The sequence below is a fragment of the Styela clava genome, chromosome 10, assembly GCF_964204865.1.
Source record: "Styela clava chromosome 10, kaStyClav1.hap1.2, whole genome shotgun sequence".
NCBI lineage: Eukaryota > Metazoa > Chordata > Ascidiacea > Stolidobranchia > Styelidae > Styela > Styela clava.
In genome coordinates, this window is record NC_135259.1 from 9,011,108 (window position 1) to 9,034,140 (window position 23,033).

Sequence of the window (23,033 nt, forward strand, 5' to 3'; positions counted from 1 at the left end):
TTCACTATTGTTTGTATTAGCGGAACTAAATATATACCATACTCACGGGGAATTTTGCACTCTAAGTGAGACTGTAGTTTAATAAATTGGACATTGACATGAAATTTCTAATATCCTATTTGAGCTTTTTTTGCGTCTACGGAAAAAGTAATTTCTTTTCTGATTTTTCATGGTAGTCAAAATTTTGTGGAAATTTGCAGCGGGCATTATCAAAGGTTCTATATAATCATCTTTGTTATGAAAAATCGCCCAAGAAAAATCAATTACATATAAACTAAACATTGTGTTTTTTTATCGAATAAAAATGTGTGATGGCTGGGGTGTACCAGCATTGTGGAAGGGTATGCCATTTCGAAAAAGGTTGACAATTAAGCACTGTCCTAGGTTATTTCATTTGTGAGAACCATCTTTAACGAATGCGTCACAAAGATCCATGGAATCAATTATGTCGACTTGGTAGGCTTTTGAATGGCATGTTAAATACATTATTGCGTCATAATCAAATTTTGAATTCTGTGAAATACGAAATTTCAGGCAATATACGTACATTAATAACCCAAATAGATTGTACAGTAAGTTAAATTCAAAATAAACTTCAAGTTTAAGAAACCCAGCTGTAACTAAAGCTGTAACTGAAGGTCAAAAACAACCTGAGAAAATATAAATGAAACAATTAAAAATTAAATGCCGAGGCCCCCAAGACCCGAGACCCCAGGCTTCCGCCTACCTTGGCTAATGACCTTGACACAATAGCTAAATATATCAAAAAAGAAGACAATTGTGCAATATTTCATCAGATAATATAGTTAAAATATAAGTTTTGGAATGGAAGACCAATAAATCGACAAGTCAAAGTACAATATGCATATAAAAATTTGCTAGCTAATTACGTTGACTGCATATTTGGTTTGTGTCTCTATGTTTAAGCACACACGAATGAAGCTGATCAGAATAGGGGGAAATTAAAGACAAATATCAGGCTTAATGATAGCATATTTCTCTGTATAAAACAAACATACCAAAAGAAATGTTTGACAGATGAAATCATATACATGACTTGTGATTCGATGGCTTTTCAGTTAATTAAAACAATATTTACATAGTTTTAGGACCTTTGATTGCTTCTCTGGCTTTAAATTGAGTGCGATGCCTTTTCTAGGTATACCTTGTTTAATGCAGCCCGAAAGACGAACAGCATCATTTTTATGAAATATAGAGCAACGGCAAAAATAGGTCTAAAATGGAAAGGTCATGTTTACAAGTAAGGATTATTATCAACAGTATCTAAATTAAATTATAATATTTAAATTTAAACTATTGACTAGCATGTTAGAAATTTAAAATGCTTAATTTAAAAAAGCTAACTGACTGAAGTATCTGGTTTTACTTTTTGTTGCAGATTTTTGCGACATTGCTTCTTCTTTACGCAATAGTGCCATCAACACCAGCGTCCGGTACTGAGTAAGTATATTATTTCATGTATTCAAGTGTTGTCATGACCAAATTCGTTATGCTCAAATAATTCAAGTTGATATTTGGATTTGCAATTTTAATAATATATTTACATACAATACCACACTATCCAGCTCAAATCGGATGAACGTAGGCTACATTCATACAACGGGAAATTGATAAATATATTCAATCAATTTCGACGTCATCTTCTTCATTGTTTCAAAACTCAGATAAGACTTATTGTTTAACAAATCTAAATAGTTTCATTTTATTACAGCTTTCCGTTGTCTTCTGCTCACGAATGCTTAGTAACACATACACATAGACGTGTAAACGGATTTGCTCCTTACTACACAAAACAGTGAGTTTTTTTCCTAATTTAATTTTTTAGTTTAAAAGTTTATTTGTCAGAACATTCTTCTTTCTTCATCAAAAATGGTTGTTGGTAGTTTCACAAGATTTTCTGTTAGATATTATTTATACAATGTAGAGATTTTTGCCAAGGAACTTTCTAAGAAAAAAAGGTGTCAAAAATAAACTTTCGCTTTGATAGAATCTCTCTCTTCGAATTTTAATTTGACAGTTTTGATCTAACTTGTTCCAAGTCTTTTGTCAACCGCTACTTACTGGCATCTTTGACTCATTTTTCACATAAATACACAGTTCCTACAGTGTCTGTTGACGCCTTCATTTCTCCCATCTGATAATAGCCTAGAACTTCAAGTTAAGCAAATCAGTAAATATAACTACAAAAATAAATTTTTTAGAATTAAATGCAAGCATTTTGAATTTACAAACGCAACATGCTCTTCCACTTGTCGAGATCCTCGGACGGGAAAACTGCTGTCAAAGAAAAAATATCGTCCGGACCCAATTTCTTGTGTTCAAACTTTTGACAGCAGAATTGAAGGAAAAATAGAGCTTTCCGTAACAATTTCATGCAGGTGAAAAATTGAACTTATATATTTATATAAGCTCGCCTATTCCTAAAGATGAGGGTAAATAAATTTGGAAGTGAATCGTATTATTTATATCAATATTAGGCAATATTGAAATCATAAAATGCTAGCTTCCTAATTTTTAAAATATTTATTTAATTAGTTAAATATTGAGCAACAATAAAGTTGCCATAATAAAAACTTAATGTATTCAATTACTTCGGGATACTAGATGCATTAAACGGGGAAAACAAACAAAACAAAAGCATGGAAGAAAGCAAAAGACAAGAACTGGCCAAAGAAAGAACGAAAAAAAAAAGCAAAAACAAAAAATCATAAATGAACCATATTTCTAGTAATGTAGAAGTATAATTCATAATTCAAGTATATTGTTTTTTAATGTCGTGTTATTTTATATTTTTTTAGATTGAATAGTATTGAGATTGTAAAACTACAGTTATAGTAAATTAGCGTTTACGTTTCTGCTTGTTTAAGATTTTTAATAACCGTTTTTGATTTTACTTTATTCTACAATAAATACAATGCAGATGAAATATATTGGCTATGACGTGGTAATATGATAATATTACATCGAAAGCAGACGAATGAAAATTATGATGGAGATACATATACGCTAGCAGTAATAGTAATTATCTTTAAAAGCGTATAATCAAGGGTATTGCACGATGTTTGTTCGGGTATCGGTTAGGGTAACATAAAAATGTTTTTTCTAAAAATGCGAATATATCGCGATATTGAAACCTGAATTTTTTATAAAAAAAGCTGCTGCAAACAGTATACTTCATTTTCATAAATTATGCGCACGTATAAAAATACCTGAATAAGGATTTAGATTTCAAAGATCAAAAACGTTCTATTCAATAAACATATAACAGTCTTAAAAATTAAGCTATTAAGGTAGTTTGAAAAACTTGTAATTTCCATTTCAAATTTTTAAAAAATCTTTTTTGAAATTTTTCAGGTATATGGAAGTTTTTCACTACATATCATGCAGTGCTATGTCTTTTTGAAATGAAAAATTGCCATGTATACGAATTTTTCACTGCGGTTTGTTTGTGAGGCCACTTCGGTTTGTGCTCTATTCTACTACACAAATTACCACAATTTACAGAACAGGGGTTACTCTGTCATGATTAATTCAATTATATCTAAATTATATAACCCATACATGATAAATTCATTATATTTTCTAGATTTACCTTTACAATACGAATTCAACCTATGGGTAGCTTTAATAAAATCAAGGTTTTACTGTTGAGATTTAAGCTGCTGTTGTTGTTAAAATACTAATTTTCTTAGCAAATTATGAATCAATCAAGTTCAAATTTTTATCACTTAAAAGCTTAAAGCTTAAAACGTTTTATTTTATCAAGCTTTTCCCCTCCGCCACGTTTGAGCGCCAATCTCTTCAGCATTGCTATGCATTTTTGTGTTAGAGATACAATTTACAAATATATCAACGTCGTAATAGAAAATACTAAACAAAGGAGCACTCAATTCTGCAGTCAAAGTATAGATGTTCACAAAACACAACTAATAATCGAAACATACAATTTAAAACATTCTATCGGGTGTCTATTTGAAAGTATTTCTAGGATTATTGTAATTAATAGGTAGAATCGAAAGATTTCATTGAACTGACTTTAAAAATGTACGATTTTCATTGACTTTATTTCTGTCATGAACCTTTATTTCTGTCATGAATACATTTACGAACATGATATTCATTGTGGACAGAAATTGTAAATATACTTCTTCTTTCCATTTGAGGCATAACCGCAATGGAACTTGAAGCATGTATTTCTGTAGATATAAAAAAAACATTCCGGTGATTTAAAAGTATCAATTGTCAATAAAAACTGAATTCAATTTCACCATCAAAGCATTTAATAACTTCTAAGATATTTTTCTCAGTTAGGTTGAATATTTTCTAAATTTATGCGCAACTGGAATCGAATTGAATGCTAACTTTCCCCGATTATTTTTACGGTTCTCATTTTATAATATTAATAGCAAAATTAACGAAACACACGTAATCAAGTTGATGATGTAAACAGTTGCCATGATAAAATAAAAAGTAATTGATTTCATCTAGAAAGAATATTATATATTCCCCGAGGACACTTCCTGCTGCTATATGTAATGTAGTAAGACATATTAGGTCGTCATGCGCGTTACACGCAGTTAATTACTTCTTACAACAAATAAATGCTGCGAATATGGATAGAGGAATCTGAGTAGGACATAACAGTATATGAGCTGTGTAAAAAATTAACAACCACGCGGATAAATTAAAATTTGAAATATTCCACATGAAAATAATATACCGAAGTTTCCAAAATCGTTATTTTATAATAGTTACTGCATCACTTAAGCACAACACACATTACAAAACAATAGATACAATTAAATGATTGTGATTGTATTTTTGAGTGAAAACTTTAGATTGCCTCATGGCAGTATATGAGCTCCAAGTTCACTTTTCGATATACTGATAAGCTTTCGTGTTTCGTTCCGCCATTACATCGTCTCGAAACAACAAATAAAAAAAAGCAAAGCATGTTATATTTCCCAGGTTTATTTTTCGTGTGAATCTGTTCAATGAAAAACAATAAAAACACAAAACGTAATTTAAACAATGATGTAAACACAGCTTTCTGTGACATCATCAAAAGTAATTTTTATGGTTTTTAAAATTGGAAGCATTGATTTCCCCTAGGCCTTTTTTGCAGACTTACCTATTTATAAATATGCAGGCACTAACACGAAACGTAACTAATTCAATACTGTTGATATTGTGGCTTATGATATCATCAAGAGGTGTTTCCATGACGTCCGAAATAGGAAATATCAATATTCCCTAGGCCTTTTTGGCAGACGTCCCGATGCTAACACGAGCTAATCATGAAATGTTTGATTTCCTATGCGCATGCATAAAAAGCAATGTATTTCGAGCAATCTAAAAAAACGTAGTTTTTTTTATATTGATATGTATATTTCCATTTTGTATAACCCTTCGAAATTAAAGTTAGTAAGCACTTGCATCAATGCAAATATCACCAAAATTATAAATGATTATCCCTTGAAGAAAATTGCAATCTCATAATTAGTAGCCCACAAAATAATTTTCACCAATCTGTTTATTTCAAAGTATGGGTAAATGGGATCACTATGTAACAAAATGCTCAAAAATAAGTTTTTTTTCCAAACAAATAATATTTAATGTACAACCATGCTTTCTGAATATTACCATCATTATTTAATGATGCATTTCAGTTTTTTTTTACAATTAAGTTATTATATAAAGACAATGTTTTATCTTTTATTTTAAAATTCATTTATATGAATTTATGAAAAACAAAAACTAATGTGTGCCGTTAATTGTGTAGAAATCCAGTTTTGGAATCTTGATGGTTTTAAAAAAATATTAAAAAATAATATTTAGAATCACGAGCAACGGCAAGAATTAATAAACTATACTTGTTACTTTTTTAATATTATTTTGCATTATTGATTCTTTTTCAATTTGTACTCACATGGACTGGCGTGAACATGTTTTTATGTCACGCTTAGTTTAATATTATTTAAGAAATAAATGTTCGATTGATTTTTCTAATATACCGAATTCGTGATAGAAGGCTTATAAGATATATTACCTATATTTGACAACAATAAGTCATTACTTATTGATATGGACCATGTTTGAAAAGCATAAGAACGCACGCACGTTGCGATACTGATCAATAAATGCGCTTCCGCGCAGAAAATTGCTTAGAACTTTCAGTGGAAAATTTCATAAAACTGGCCCGCATCGAGAATTTTATAAAATGTAATATTTTTTAAAATCGAAATCTAAACTTTGTAAATGTTTCACAAATCTATTTTAAAACATGACAAACACGACAGCAACCATATATTGTTTTACTAAAAAATAAATAAACTTTATGCTTGAGGCAGATTTTCCTGGAATCGTAAATAGGTTGAGATACGTAAATAGTAATTTGGTTTCGGCATTGTAATTTTATCAAAAGGTGTTGTTAATGTACAAGTAATTTATAGTCTTTTGATGCCGTGATGATTACAAATTTGTTTGAAATGATGAAGCAGCGGATGAAGTTGGTATATAGGTAATATAAAATGTCCCGTTCCATTATTCAAGAAAGAAATTATACTATTCACAAAGCTTGTTTACCACCATGGTCAATTCAATACGGGTTTTAATATATACTTTATCCCAATATACAAAATTCGATTTATAATAAAGAGAATTGTCAAGTAGTGCTTGCAAAATCGAAATGTATCTACGTATCGTATGAGAAGAAACATGAAAGGTAAAAATTATATGTTTTGCTTGGGTTGTAATACTTGAACATAGATTTAAAATCATATAGTCCACCGAACGTACTGATATCAGTATCAATTCTTTCACTATTCAGGCCCGTGTCGTTGCGTCGTAACATTTCATTTTGTTTCTATTTTCGAATCGAGTAATCACAAAACTACGGTAGGTGTATCCACCCGGGGAATTACCGCCACAAGTTCCCACCGATGAAACAAAAAACGAGAGAATAGCGTGGGAAAACGAGAGAAGAATTTATAACAGATGATGTAATCGTCTACAAACTATTTCGGAAAAACGCGCGCTGAAATTTAGTTAAAGTTTTTAGTTAAAATTGATGATACGTCTTAAATTCAAAACTTATATTTTAGATATTTCATTTGATTACATCATACACACATTTTCATAGTAATAATCAGTTAATATTGCTTATTGTCCGTAGAAATCCAAAGGGTAAATATTAAACTCTATGATAAAACATGCTTTGTATGATTTGTGCACTAGGACTTACAAAAATACCTGAATTTATTACTATTTCCACCCTTCCTTCATATTGGTTTCAGAAAAATAAAAAAAATTTGCGCAATTTTGAAATTTATTAATATTGCCTTAAATATTCCAGATCATACTTTAATAGATAAGTTTAAAGATTTTTTCCGTTGAACATAAAAAATTACCTCACTTGTAAAATGACTTCATTGCTTGTTAGACAGTGATGTAATATAGACAATTTCTCACGAAAATAACTTTTTTAAACAAAAGAAGTAAGAGTTACACAAAAATCCTTTCATCCGGCGTGTGGTTACTGCCCTTAGGGCTGTTGTATTTCTTGCCTAGCTGTCCAGTTGGGGTTTTTCACAACACAGAATAGTATATAATGACGAATGTTACACAATCGAGTCATCATCAAATTTTATTTGAGTATATACTTTGCTACAAAACGCTTTCAGTATCAATTTCAGAATGGAATATTGTGCCGCTCAACGAGTAACGAAGGTAATGTTTGAATTCAAATATAACTTACATTTTGTGCAGTATAATACAATATGTATGAGTATTTTACGGATATGATATTAAAGAATGAGGAAATCAATTTATCACCTAATTGCAAATAGTTTGTCTTGGTAAAATATGTATGAAAATATGTTTTATTATCTAAAAATATCGTCATTATTGTTACAAAATTCATACAATACAAACAAAGTAATCGGAACAATAATAAACAATTTTCACAAAAAATTGTTGATTCTGTAGTTTAACTTAAAAAATAATTTATGGATAAAACTTAATTTGTGCTTTCATTCAATGATAGACCTAGATAGAACCAAAGACATTTACAGTATAATATAATTTTTCTTATATATGATATTTTTTACTACGAATACCTCTCTATAAGTTTTACTATTTTACTGTTTCACTATTATACTTTAGAGGAAGTTTGTAATATTCACTGAGATCGTTAATATTATATGAATAGTAATATTATTATTATCTCTTATTTTGTGAACATCTTTCCTTTATTATATATACATAAATATATATTTGTGTTTCAGATCGTCAAACGCACAATTGTCTTCGTATTATGTCTTTTCTTCGTGTTACATGTGACTACGTGTTTTGATCCAGAGTGAGTACGCTGACTTATATACATTTTTGTTTTAATAATTTGCACTAGATTTCTTCGTCCAATCCTGCGCTCTAAGGTTTTTGAGTGAGAAGAAAAATGTATTCAATAAACCGTTGAATGTAGTATACGAAATAGGGCTGTGACAGAATTATAACTTATTCCACAAAGTTGTCACCTGGCAATTAATTTTTCATTCAAAGGAAGGGCAAAATCGCAGTTTTGTCACCAATCTTATATTTTCTAATGCTGCTTTTGTACAAAAGATATTTAATAAAAATGTAAAATTAAAAACAAGCCTTCTCATGTTTGAACTTTAATTTTATATTGAAGTCATCGTTTTTTCTATTTTAGATCTGAATTTTCCAAAGCGCATAACTGTAAAATAATTGACAACGGTACTCAGCGGGATGGATTTGCACCATACACTGTATTTGTGTAAGCACTTTAGTTTGTAAAGTACATACCATACGGTACTGTAGTGTACAGGTACTTGTTCGATATCAGATTGATACAATAACTCCAAGACGAAAAAGTTTACACTCGAAAAACCTAACATATTTCCAATTATTAACCATTTATGTACCTTAGTTAAAATTTATAAATTCACAGATTTTAGTTATTTCAGCTCTTTAATTTTTATGCGTCTCTGCACCGATATTTGTCTACTGAAAGCATATTACAGAAATAAAAAACCAGATTTTGAATTGTAAAATATATAATATTATTTCTAGTGAGGGATTCAATATATTAAATAGTCCAAATATATCCACGTGAACAAATGCCTTATTTACATGTATTTCTCGGGAAATTATGAACAAAATAATAAAATAATTTTTATGTTTTCAGAATCGAATGCCAAAACATTTCGCCTTCAGTATACACGGAGGCGACATGTTGGTTGAAATGTCGACAACCTCGAGTAAGAAGAAATTTACCACTAACAAGATTTCGACCTAAACCTATTTATTCCTACATGGTGTTTCAAGTGCGACGAGGTGGAAAATTGTTCACGCATACCGAGAGAATAATAAGAGCTTGCAGGTCAGTTAAATTTATGACTTTAACTTATTTTACCAAAAGTCTAAGCAAACTTCAAGCAAGTAGAGAAAAAACTAGCAATTATAGATAATTGAATTATTTTGCGAAAATTTTATTTATGATTTTCACGTTGAAACTGTGATAAAATCTTAATCTTATTATCTCGTAATGAATAAACAGAATGTCATCTAATGAGATAACAACCACTTCGTTGTTGTCTTCTAGATAAAAAATTAAGAAATTTCTGTAAAACCAAGCAGGGTTTGCATTGCATACATCCTTACAAATAAAGTAAAATCACTATTTCAGATGTGTTATAACTAAAAGACAAGATCGCTGGAGAATCTTTAAAACACTCGATGAAAGAACTTTCAGTTTACCAACCGTGGGGGTTCAATCGTAATTCTTTTAGTCATTGAAAACACTGTGTTACTTATCCTAACTTGCATGTATTTACAATAACTGTATATACAGGGTGGGCCAAAACAAGTTTACCATTCTTTTTTTCGGCCCACCCTGTATGTTTCATTGTATTTGAATATATTATACCGCCAAATATTCTGTTTTCATCCTTCTGGATTTTAACATAATATGTATGCAGGAATGGTAAAAGTCGGTCGGAATACCTGATAAATGATATTGCCATGTTTTGAAATTTACCTGACTCTTGCCATAAATGGAAATAGTAAATTTTAAACTGCTAACTTGTTGAAGTGATAACTTATTTAATAACTTTAATATTTATGTAAAAAAAACATACACCACGTGAAATTTTAATATATAATATAAAATTATGTTCCGCTGTGATATATTATTGTATATTGTTTTTTTTGCAAAACAGAAACTGTATAAATTTTTTGCACAATTTTTGTACTACTTTGTACATGCTTTTTTAAATTTGCAATATTCATTCAGACATATCAAGTTTGTGATGCTTTATATCATCGCGATCATTTGTTCTGAATTTTGAACTGTTAAACTTTTTATAATTATATATATGAATAAATGATATTGAATAAAAACATGCCTACAAATTTGAATATATTTATATATATATCCAATAACACATATGCTAGACATGATGCGAACCGTGAAACATTACATTTGAACTACATTAGCCTCAGGGTAAAATAATTCCCTATTCGGATAACCCGGTATCAAATAAAAGATTTATTTTTATAAACTTCAGCGCTCTGTTGGCGTAAAAATCCTCACGAATATAAAACATAATATGGACAATTTTTAGCAACACAGCTCATAGACTTAGGCTGTGCCTGTGATTTCCCACCGCACCGACCGGACGAACCGTCGACCAACATGGACTTACAAATGTTTCTCGTTTCACTACGTGACGTCTTCCAAGCTTTGACAACAAAACCATTTGAATTACACGGTTAATCAATGTATATATATATAAATATATATTTATTTATTAGAATTAACTAGAATAAAAATTTAATACGAATTATGAGGTTATGACATTCTGATTTATGTTAAAATCCATCTCTCATATCTTCAATTGCGTTACGGAAATAAATTAATCGATGAGACTCGGCAACGCAACGTATGTAAGTAAATACATTCTTGACATTCTACCTTGTTAATACGTGTTCTTTATTGAAAGTTTGTTTTATTTTATTTTGTTTACCTTCAGAGCTAGAGAGCATAGAAAAAGCAATAAACTGTAATCGTACTTTCGCATCAAATCATGACATGTAAATTAATATTATACTATTGCAGAAGTAATCTATGCATGTGCTAATACGACAAAATTAACATTCAATATACATATTGTCATCATCGAACGTTTACTAGTTTTAAAAATAGTTTATACCACGCACGACTGATTTCGACAATACTTGAGTAGTTCTGAAAACGGAAAGACGGACACGTCACATATCAATTATACGCCTTTCAATATAAGGAGCACATTCATAATGTTTCCTATGTAATATTCGATGAAAAAATAACTTAACATTTTGATCAAATCGTCATTTTGCAAAATGATTACCTGCTTTCACTCAATTTTGTTTGTTCGATCTTAAAACTCCTTATACGGAAGATTGTTCTAACAGGTAATAATGTAAAGGAATTGAGGGGTTCATCTACTTCCTTATAAGGGCAACAAAGAACACTCATCTAACCTATGGGTTCTGCTTCCCTTACATCGCAAAAGCACCTCACTATAATTTCCAAATTGTTGTGGATAATATAGTCAATGTTGGATGTTGTAATATACTGCTTATACAAAATATACAACATAACGACATAGCTACTATTGTATCATCAAATTTAGGTAATGTACTAATGTGCCCAGAGTAATACTATTATTGTGTTATTGTCGGAGCCAGTGGTGAACACATTGCGTAAAATTGATTACAACCTATACCTATACCATATCACAGAAGTTACATGCGATAAGTTACTTTTTACTCATCTTTATTAACTATTGTTTTTAATCATATTTTATAAGCATGAGGTATTCCAAATTCAGATGGACTCATACATTTAAAAACGCTCCGGCATGCTGCAATATATTTAGAAGTGCGTTTCTCCTCTGTAAAGTGCACAACCCCAGAGAATATTAAACTTCGAAATTATTTTGAACAAATCGAAAATCATGCATTTGACATGTGCAATGTCTACGTTTGGCCATGCATAAATACACTAATAAATATCTATTTAATGTGATTCTGTTGGAAATACCGGAATTATTTTTATTTTCCAGTGTTAAATAAATACACGATGTATCGATACTCGTCAACAAGATCATTCATCAAAATTCACCCATTTGCTAAATTTACGAGTTCAATATGGTAGACATCCTCAACCTAGTAAATATAGCAAATACGCCTGAAAACACGTCGCAGCTACTTTGGTAATTTGAGTCAGTCGACTGGTTGAGTCAATCATTGTTGTAATATTCTGCAGTACTTTTCGTGAAGTGACGTAAAATGAATTTTTTTTGTGAATAAAGTGCACAATGCAACAAATATTAGTCAATAAATCCCGGGGTACGTCATAAAAATATTAGACGCCATCATGAACAATTTGTCCATATATTGTTGTCGTTGTCTAACAAGAATAAATGCTAGATAAATATCTGAAATAGCTGAATATATATGTAAACGATCATATAGTAATAGTGAGCAGTAGGCTTGTGTTGGTTCTGGACTTCCTAATAACTTTAGAATAGCACTAACCATACATTGTTGTATTAAATATATATTTATTTTCAAATAAAATAGACAAAAGTTGTAAATTGTGTCGTAATTCGAAAAAGAAAAATTTTGAAACGAAATCAATAAATACTATGATTTTTTTTAATGCAATAAATATATTAAATAAATTAAGTTAATAACAATATAAAAATAAATTTCTCAAAAAAATACGTGGAATCTTACCAAAACTCGCTAATATTAAACAAACTGTAGGCTGTAGAATAAAATGATAGAACAACACGATAAAAATGATCCATGTAAACATAAAGTATACAAAAATTTTTAAATAACTTTCTTCCGTAAATATATAAATGAATTTATCCAATAATGAATTAATATATATAAATTTATCTAATTACTACTACTGTTAGTTACAAAAGTTTATAGTATAGTTTAGTACATTTGGAACCATAATTTGGAAGCACTTCACTTGATCTGCAATAAATTTGGTGGGCAAAACCCGATCCGACATTTAATTGAGCCTTATACAGAGTTTGAGGGTTGAAACGCCGCATTATCAAAAATTGGTATATTGCAACATATTTCGAAATTCAATATGTGACTATTACGTTTGAGGCACGTCACAATAAATAAATAAAATAGTCAAATCAACGATTCAAAAATAAAAAATAGGTGTCAAAGTTCTAGACTGTTTAGATACATCACAAAAGGCAGGTGACGCTTTTGTGACTTGTCAAATGTTAGTTAATGTAAAAAAAAGTTTTGACGAGATAACATAATATTGATTACAGTGTTTTTAATATACTCAGTGATAATGCCATATGCCGTATCATTCGTACGCCCTGTTTGATCACATTCTTGCAGAATTAGCGATTGATCTCCACAGTTGGTGTGGTGCTGTCTACTTCGTTTCCTGAGTGATCATTTTGTAAATAACCATCATGTTTTTTTGTCTTTACGCACCTGATTTGGGGAAAAAATAGAACCATTACAATAACTCTAAAATTAAGCTTTGTCGATCAGCAAATTTTTTGAGGAATATTATAAAAGCTCATTTTATAGACTAAAGCACATGTGAATATGCCAAGATGTTCTTTATTCTTTAAGTAAATGGCAATATATTCACGACATATTTTACGAATACACGAAAAATTAAAATAGTAGTTGCTTGAGAGGAGTAAAGTTGGACAACTCAATTTTAGTAGATCAAAGACCGGTCTTACCTGCATGCCTGAGTTACTCTGACAGTGTGGCTGTATTCTTTATCATCTTTTCTGACTGTTAATTCAACGAGTGATTCAATGGGTACTGGGTGATACTTCTTTAGAGTAAGACTTCGTTTACTTCGTGGATCTTTGCAAAACTTCCAACATTTTCCGTCAACGAAAATACTTGGTGAGGTGTTGACACATTCGATACTGTAAAATTTAAGGTAAAATATAAATACAATGAAACTTTTTAAATATTAAGAAGTTGATGTTTTGTAAACAATTATAAACAAGTACGTATTTCGAATCCAAGACATTCATTACGTGTTTTATGATAGCTGTAATATCTGCATTTTTGTTTTATTGGAAGCAAAGTAAAGCGGAAGGTGGTGAAAAATAAAAGTGAAGCTAAATCTATTACTTTTGAGAATATTCAATGTGCCACTAAAATATAGCGAATAAAAAGTAAATAATTTATTTGCTCAAAATACCCTCATTGTATACACGACCCAAAAATTACCTTCCAGAACAAGCAAAAACACTCACATTTACTTGAATTAAAATTTTCATACTAAATAATTGGACTCCGTGGAAAATAATAAATTGAGTTACTCACATTTCCAGTTTATAAGGAGCAAACCCATCTCGTTTCACAATTCTGTCTATAATATTGCACTTATGATCTTTCGCGAACTGTGATCTACAAAATAAATGTTCAAATACTTTAAGCATATTATTAGTCGTATGGATACTGCAGTTTCAACATTCAACAATTGCTATTCAAATGCTGCTAGTCAGTCGCAATATTGATTGATTAACCTGAGAAAAAATCGCAAAGAGGCTTTTTGATCACGTATTACGATATATAGGCTTGTATAAATCAATTTTATGAAAAAATACACTATATAGTAGTGATATTCTGCGATTCTGTACTTTGTATGTATAAAATGTACTTATGTGCTACATACTTACTCGGGATCAAATGCTTTCGCTCCGGTTATCAAATGTAATAATTCGCAAGTCATTGCAAATATTGCAAGTGTCTTGAACACCTAAAAGTAAGTTAGGAACGAGTTATTAACTTGTTTACATTATACTATATGAAAAAATATTTAAAGTTTTAACCTAAGAATAATTGTACAAAATCTTTACTTACTTTTGGTGACAACAATTTAGCTGGCATTTCTATATATCATCCGCGATATTTTGAGCGTATGGAGTGATTGTCTAATCTTCATGTAAATAAATAATGTGGTAGCAGATGGTGCTTATTTATATTCTTGCTGGGATTGGTGGAAAAAACCGCGATGAAAACTACTTCCAAACTATGGTAATATTCTTTCAAGTATACAGGGACGCCCCCGTTCTACGCATATCAGCACGTGCACTTTCGAGAGAAAGAGCAAACGAGAGTTTCCCTGAATGATGTCATCGTTGCCTTCGCGCTATCTCGTTTTGACCGAATCAGTGCCGCCTGTAGTAACATTATCAGTACCTCTGTAGTACACATGTCATAGCCAGTTTTATGGGTAGTTTTCAAATAAAAGTGATTTTAAAAAAACTATAACGGAAATACTTTTTATATAGGCTAGGCTTTAAAGTCTACAATCGACAATGTCATATTTTCTCAACCATTGGCATTTTATTCTCATTTTAAAGTAGTTATTTGAACAATTGAATAGGCGTGTTTAAATTTTTATTTTTCAATATGCTGGAAATCGAATTTATCCCCCTGTAAAGAAGCATTCTATTAAATGTTGTAATTTCAACAGAACTCCTCGGAGAGAAGGAAAATTTTAGTGCGCAACTGCAATTTGTCACTTAAATTTTGCCGCTTTCGTGCATTAGACTTCCCTGGGCTGTTTCGCTACTGTACCGTTTTCTACTTTTTACAGAATAACCAATCAATTAACTATTTGTTCATTTTTTTGAATGTAATATACTTCCTCTGACCATATCATACCCACTTCGTTCGCCAATAACACTTTGAACGTACGACTTTTGTTGTTGGCATACGTACAGTTAATTTGTCATTTAATAATGATAATTGAACTTACCAATATTATTGGGACCGATGACAACGTTATTTATTGTATTAATTTTTAAGTAATACTTTATTCTATATATACGCTTAAAAATAGAGTTTTACATGAGAATACAACAAATAAATCTACCTATAATAATAAAAGGTATGCATCACCTATATTTTTTTAGCGTGTTCATAAAACAATTTGTAAACTTTTACACATTTCGGAATACACGGAACTAATTTGTTCACTTCATTCTGTCAATACGTCAGCTAATTACATTAATATCACGTCCAAGTATCATACGTCACAGCGTTGGTTGGTCACAGACGGAATGTTATAGGATTTGTCCAGTAAAATCCCAGCAATGTTTTAATTCTGTGTAAGGTGCCTAAACAGGACACATGGAAGTTATTGGTGTTTAAAGTGATGATAGGCGTCCGGAGAGTATTTTTGAACAATTCAACATTCTATAAAAATGACTAATAGGCATTTCTCCTTGTGTCTATATTTATTTATATGGTTATTTAAGATCTTGTATTTAATTATGAATCTCAATCTCCAAGTATTCCTAACTAAGATACAACATCTTATAGAATACGTGACCCCATAAATCCGTTACTAACAATAAATATACATATAGATAGATACTCGTTAACAATGTCCAGACTTTAATGAAGAATATGTAATGTAGGTATAATCGTGCGCTGATTGGCAAATCCTTTTGCTAAATTTATATGTCGTTTCTCTCATATAAAAATGTGTATGTGTACAAACGAAAGAGATGGTACTAAAATATACCATCCAAATATATCTCAAGAATACTAGTTTCTCGTTTAAAATTTTCACATATAAAAAAATAATAATGTTGTAAAAATACAGTAGTTGGAAATTACTTAACAATCAGTTCTAGTGTTTAAAGTGGTGAATTAAAAAACTATCTACAGAGGTTGTACGTTATAAATTAGGTTGAAGTTTAGCAAAAACTTGCATGAATTTCATTTGTTTAAAAAATGGAGCAAAAAAAAGTCAATAACGTTTTATGTGAAATCTCGATTGATGTAAAATCTGGTAGGCTTGAATCAAGATTACTCAGCTTGATATAAAACCACTATGAATAACCGCTATGCAATATATTAAGAGAAAAGCATCTAAATTAACCTGCGATATTAAATTGCATAAGCTAGTTATGTCTGGCTTTTAATGAATTAATTCAAAAAGAGAATTAGATGCTTTTCAAGCATTGAATTGCATTGTACGCCATAATGTCAAAGCAATATTTCTGAAAATATTTGTTGAAGCATTTCTATGAAAATCAGTTATGACTAGGAAATATGTTAATTCAATTTTTTGACCTAATTACGACAATAATGTAAATTCGGAAAGTAAATTTTAGTCAGTATCCACTAGAAGTAAAAAGAATCTTATATTATACCTAATCAAGAACTCCAACAGTATACATGCCTGTGTAAGTGACTGTTGAACTTAACTTCGTTTAGGGGAATAGTATGTAGCACTTATTATAAAATCACTATTTTTTCCATGTTCAGTTATAAAAATCAAAAAATATCCACGGGAAACTGATAAACAAAATCTACGACAAGCAACCAATTTAGTAGACAAAATTTTACACTTTCTTGACTATACTTACCATTTTTCTAGTTTCTATTTCACCCAGTTTAATTGTTTTTTTTTTAAATATACCAAGTCTTGGGATTCTGTCTAAAAGTTTGATGATAATAATACATTTACCATTGTTGTCTCTTACGTATATGTACGTCTGCGTCATTTAGAGTATAACAGACGTAAATATCTGAACAAAATTTATTCGAAGTTAAATTTGAGTGACTCAACAACAGCAAACTAACTTTAGGCATGCCTGGATTTTATAAAATATTAGAGGGAAATATTAGAGATTATTGATATATCCATTGACAATAACAAATCTCTATTTAAAGGCAATATGAAACTACTTGCTGTACGCAGCCTCGGAAATGATTCATATTGCTATGACGCCAGATAACTGGAACGTACGTTTATTTTTGTATAGTAGTCCTTGCATCGATTAATGACCAATTTCATTGTTTTGAAGTCTATTATTAAATACGGTTCTGTCAGTGGTCTACCCCGGATCTCGTTGAGTGGCATTCCATGATTTGAAAATTACGAGGTCATGATATGACGCCAGACTTGATTTTTCAAATACGCATAATACATATCATTGCCGTTATGGACAAATACCGATGCAAATCGAGCAATGTTACAGGTTTCTTCTGGTTTGTGCATATATATACCCTTAATTGGGCACTTAATTTTTTCCTATGTCTCAAATATTTTTCTGTTTCTTTTAAGATATCTGCTTCAACGTAGCAGATTTTTCCTAATTATAATGAGACAGAAGCATTAACAAAGCCTGCTTCATGGTCTCAGCCTATGTACGACACCTCTCTATCAACTGGCGAAGTGCAGCCCAGCAATTCGCAGGAATATGAAAAATAGGTATGATTTTATTTGAAATGATAAAAACGATAAAATAACATTTCCCAAACTTTTGAATATATAATTACAATGAAATTTATTCTAAGAAGTTCTAGCAGGCCAACGCCTTGAGTAATGCTTCTCCCGCCATCTGAGAACACATCTAAATCATAAAAAGAAAGCCATATGAGATGATAATTTTATAATATAATACTAAAGTTGTATTAATTTCAAGCATACATGTGAAATTACCTGCATCCTCTAATCAACCTTTTCGTCATAACGAATATTTTTGAGTTTCTTCTTGCTTCGAAGCTATAAATAGCTTCAATAGGCTGAATTCGGTATTTTCTTAAAGAAAGAAATGATTGTGTTCGTGGGTTTTGACATCGGGTCATGCAGGTGGCATGCATAAAAACACTCGGAAATAAATTATCGCATTCAATCCTAAAAAAATATCGTAAGAAACGATTAAATGAACATGTTTGAATACTATGTAAAATATTTTGTCTGTCCAAAGCAGAGTTTCCCAAGCTGGAGTCTTCGGACACCTGTAGCTTTGCGACAGTTGCGATATGATAAGAGTCTGAATGATCTTCAATGATTGATTTCATAAAAAAGCCATTGCATCTTTTTAGTTGAGGGTTGCGGAAAAATATCACCGGCTATTAGAAAAGGAAATTAATTTTTTTTGCCTTTTGCAACGACCTACATGTGTAAGGCAGCATTTTCAGCTCTTACCAATTTGATGACAAAATACTGGACGAGACTTGATGTAGAGTCGGAGTTTGCTTGTCACAAATTGCGCCAGGAATTGATAAATTGTGCAGTGAAAAGCAAGCGTATCCGTCACATAAATGCCGTTTGCATTGTTTTGTTGTGAATGAAACATTATCCTTCCTCGTCGGTCAGGCACAAGAATTAATACGACATATAATGGGGAACCGCCATAGATAAGATTCACAAACAGGGGTCCGCGCCTAGAAAGTTTGGGAAACCCTGGTCTAAAGAATGTCCGTTTGTTTACTTACATAAATACACGAAAAATACATAGAAAATGTATCTTTATGAAACTATATACTGGAATGCGACTGATTGGCTCTGAAATTGATATGATAACCATATACTCACCATTTTAAGTTAAATGGAGCGAGACCATTATTTATCATTTCGTTGCTAATGATTCTGCAGTTGAACTGTTTTGCGAATTCTGACCTAAATAAATAAAATACTGAAATTGAAAGATAAAAAAAAATATCATGCAGATAATCAACAATAGCAAGTAGTGATAAACGAACTCTGACAATCTCAGATACTCACTCAGGATCGTAAGCATTCGCATTTGACTTCAGATGGTTAAACGTCATATACAAAATCAATACCAAAACCTGGTAATAAAAAAATGTTTAAATATTACAAATTGTTGATCATATTACCACTGGTTTCTTAACTATTTGGGATATTTTAGAATGTACTCTCAGTTCATGAATTTCCTTCCAATACCTACTTTTATCTACAAATCAATATAGAATGCTGATAGTTCGTCAACAAACATTTGATGAAATTTAACTCCCATATTAGTTGCACAAAGCACGAAAGAGTTGCTTCATAAACAAATAGTAAAACCTCTTGCTCATCTGTATCAGCATGATATTACACTTATTGTTACAAAGTTTATAAAGTAAATTTAGTAGAACGATTACACCAGTGTTTTTAAGTACAAATATACATAATATTATAGTATGTAATTAAGCACTTTGCAATAGTATTGGGTCCAACTCTGTTGGCCTCGAATACTATAAATTCTAGATTACATGTCCATGACATCAGTCGGAATGCACTACAACAGATAGGCGTGTGCATAATATCTGCAAAAATGTCGGCGCTTCAGAAGTATGTGTACCAATATGGAGGTAACTAATTTTGTTCGCCTACTTTAGATCAAGTTATGTAGAGGGACTGAAGCCTATGGGCGGGGGCTATATTCCCTTGGCTTACACAGACATGTCCCAAACTCGTGATAGAACTAAAATAAAGAAAATCGGAATAAAATTATGGCCTAACCCTAAACTGGTACACATACTACGGGTGTGCCAAAATGCCATTGTACACCCCATTACTATATTTCTTATTGTTTGGTTCCTCGACAGGCAATTGATTTAGCTTTTCAATTAATAATAACCTAATTTGATGCATTTTGTCTAAACAAATCTACAATCCTTAGAGTATTACCTTATGTTCCCCGCATGCCATCAAAAGCGTATATGTCTAAAACTGCTACACTTCCAAATATGAAATTCATTAATCAGAAACGTTCTGTAACCAAATCACATGTACTACAACAGAATCATTTTGATTCATTATGTTTCATGAAACTGTCGGTTCTTTCCAACCTAAAAATATTATTATTTGGTTGAAACTGAAATATTTTTCGAGGGACCCTCAGGTTATGGAAACCATATAATGAGTTTGTGAACTAGGCATACCTCATTCTGAGGAATTACTAGAATGGTTCAACCTACGCGGCTAGGCTGTCTGTTTTCCAATCTTCTAATATGTTAAATGTAGACAAGTAGGTTGATGCCGCCGGCGCGCAAAATTCTATGTTGTAAGACTTAATGGTGAAGACATGACGCCCTAATCAAAACATTGCTTTTCTCCCACAACAAATATCCCAATGCTGGTAAATACTATTCAAATATGTAATTCTTACCCATGAAGCATAAAGCTTTCGCCAATTACTCAAATAAGAAATTACACCAAACACATTACTTCGAAGAGAGAAGAGATTGATGGGAAAATAGTAATAACAGGTTACAGTAATTGCTAATTTCTTAGGGCACACGATACTAAATCTCAAACACTCAACATGAAAAGCGTAAAGGACTTGAAATGTAAATTTTAAATTGCGTTGGTATGTAGACTAAAAAGTCACAATAAATATATATACAAGATTTGAAAATAATAATAGGTAAAAGCAATCGACCACAACTTAAAAATTGCGGATATAAGAAAGACGTTATAGTTGTGGTATCCCTTCTAGATTGAACTTGATAATTGATTATAAATAAACTTTTAGGTCGATTACAAGTTTAATATACAATTATTGGTTTGGTTATATTCAACGAGAAGTTCGAGAATAATTTAAAAACAATTTTTCTCTACCTTAGTTTTTTCTTTTTTAATTTCTATTTGGACCAAAGCAAAAAGCAAGCTAGACAAACGCCACTATAATAGATGTCCTTTACCAATCCTTCTGAAAATGTTCAACATCAGATATTTGACTGTCGAAATTCAATACTTGGAAACTACGGAGGGTGATGGCAATTGATCTTATGCGTAGTAATATTAGAACGTAGCCACCCTTATGAACACACACACAAAAAACAATTGCTTTTACTTTGTGCACTCAGGATGAAGCACCATGAAGAGTAGCAATTTGAAATGGGTGTCTGTTGGTGACATTGTAGGTTTCAGATTTTGCGTTCGAGTGCCGGTGATACCCATTATCTATAATACGGTGTAAAATATTACAATGACTGTGCATACGCGAATCTTGATTTACTTGGAATAGTTTGATTTTCCAACATAAATTCTCAAACGCACAAAAAAGACACAACTTGGGAAACTTTCAAAATAATAGATCTCTGATGTTGAGCGAAATAATTTTTTCTTTTTCTTAGTGACATCAAACAATCAAATTCACGACAATTATATTCAATATCCACCACAAGACATGGTTATTTCTTCGATAATTTTGAAACTGTGGAAGTAAAGTTATTTCTACTTGAATTTAGATTAGATATTTAGTACACTGAACAGAGTCAATTTGTATTATAAAATTTATTAAATTTTGAAAAATCCTTTACTTCCCGACTGAATACAAAATTGAATTCTAATCCACCGAGCGCATTTTTGTGAATGGTATATTCGTAAAACGTCTATTTGGTTTAAGTGAGCGAAAAAATCTCAAGTTGACTCGGAGGTTAAATTGTGGTTGTGACTTACGGGTCAAAGCTTATCAAACTAATATACTGTTCTGGTTACACACATTGACGTTACGATTGATACCGCGCTACCTTAGATCAGCTGTTGAGCGATTTCGTCATCAATTCTCTCGAAATATATCGCTCGTAATTCAATCGATTGCGGGGAATCACCTGGTAGAGTTCTATTTCATTCAAACAGATATAGACCTCACAGGTGTTACTTTTCCGTGGTTCAAGCTTGTCAAGTTATAATTTATTTGAAATGACTTTTCGAATTTATTTAACACTAAATGGCAGACTATCAATTATCTCTTATGCTAAATTTCGCAACACGTAATCCACGTGATATTGGATTCAATCGTGCGACGTATTTTATTTGTTAATGCACCACCCAGACAAATATAGTTTATTTCGTCACGAAAAAACAATAAAAATATGTCGAATGTGATTAAATTAAAATATCGTTTTACAATTGGGAGGATATATTTAACAAAAGAGAAGAATATTACAAATCTGATGCAAACTTCAATTCATTCTCTCCGAGATATATATATATATAATAAGGTTTTTTTTATTTTAAATTTTTTTAGATGTTCTACAATGTTAGCTCAGTAAATGGAAATATCATTATGTACATTTTTGAAAATCGGCTAGTTAAAATACCATGTGATAATATACCCGTGGTTTTATACATTTTATATAAAAATTTGAAACGAGTTTCAGTATCTCCA

The 23,033-nt window shown here is 31.0% G+C and overlaps 3 protein-coding genes and 1 long non-coding RNA gene across 4 annotated transcripts; 2 read left to right on the plus strand and 2 right to left on the minus strand.

Annotated features, from left to right (window-relative positions):
- Positions 1 to 1,732: 1,732 nt before the first annotated feature.
- Positions 1,733 to 2,833, plus strand: LOC120338096 (uncharacterized). The gene is made up of 3 exons (XR_013478116.1): positions 1,733 to 1,816; positions 2,223 to 2,399; positions 2,626 to 2,833. It is a non-coding gene; the product is annotated as an uncharacterized LOC120338096 (long non-coding RNA).
- A 4,810-nt stretch (positions 2,834 to 7,643) lies between these two features.
- LOC120338292 (uncharacterized) lies at positions 7,644 to 10,303 on the plus strand. Its single transcript, XM_039406270.2, has 5 exons — positions 7,644 to 7,749; positions 8,307 to 8,380; positions 8,732 to 8,815; positions 9,227 to 9,421; positions 9,728 to 10,303. Exons 1-5 carry the CDS (start codon positions 7,717 to 7,719, stop codon positions 9,819 to 9,821), a joined length of 480 nt encoding a protein of 159 aa, XP_039262204.2. The 5' UTR covers positions 7,644 to 7,716; the 3' UTR covers positions 9,822 to 10,303.
- Positions 10,304 to 12,711: 2,408 nt separating this feature from the next.
- LOC120338230 (uncharacterized) lies at positions 12,712 to 15,082 on the minus strand. Its single transcript, XM_039406178.2, has 5 exons — positions 14,965 to 15,082; positions 14,781 to 14,860; positions 14,425 to 14,508; positions 13,824 to 14,018; positions 12,712 to 13,563 (listed from the first exon to the last, which is right to left on the minus strand). Exons 1-5 carry the CDS (start codon positions 14,989 to 14,991, stop codon positions 13,467 to 13,469), a joined length of 483 nt encoding a protein of 160 aa, XP_039262112.1. The 5' UTR covers positions 14,992 to 15,082; the 3' UTR covers positions 12,712 to 13,466.
- A 3,280-nt stretch (positions 15,083 to 18,362) lies between these two features.
- On the minus strand, positions 18,363 to 19,697 carry LOC120337101 (uncharacterized). The gene is made up of 4 exons (XM_039404822.2): positions 19,634 to 19,697; positions 19,445 to 19,528; positions 18,566 to 18,760; positions 18,363 to 18,476 (listed from the first exon to the last, which is right to left on the minus strand). Exons 1-4 carry the CDS (start codon positions 19,678 to 19,680, stop codon positions 18,416 to 18,418), a joined length of 387 nt encoding a protein of 128 aa, XP_039260756.2. The 5' UTR covers positions 19,681 to 19,697; the 3' UTR covers positions 18,363 to 18,415.
- Between the last annotated feature and the right edge of the window lie 3,336 nt (positions 19,698 to 23,033).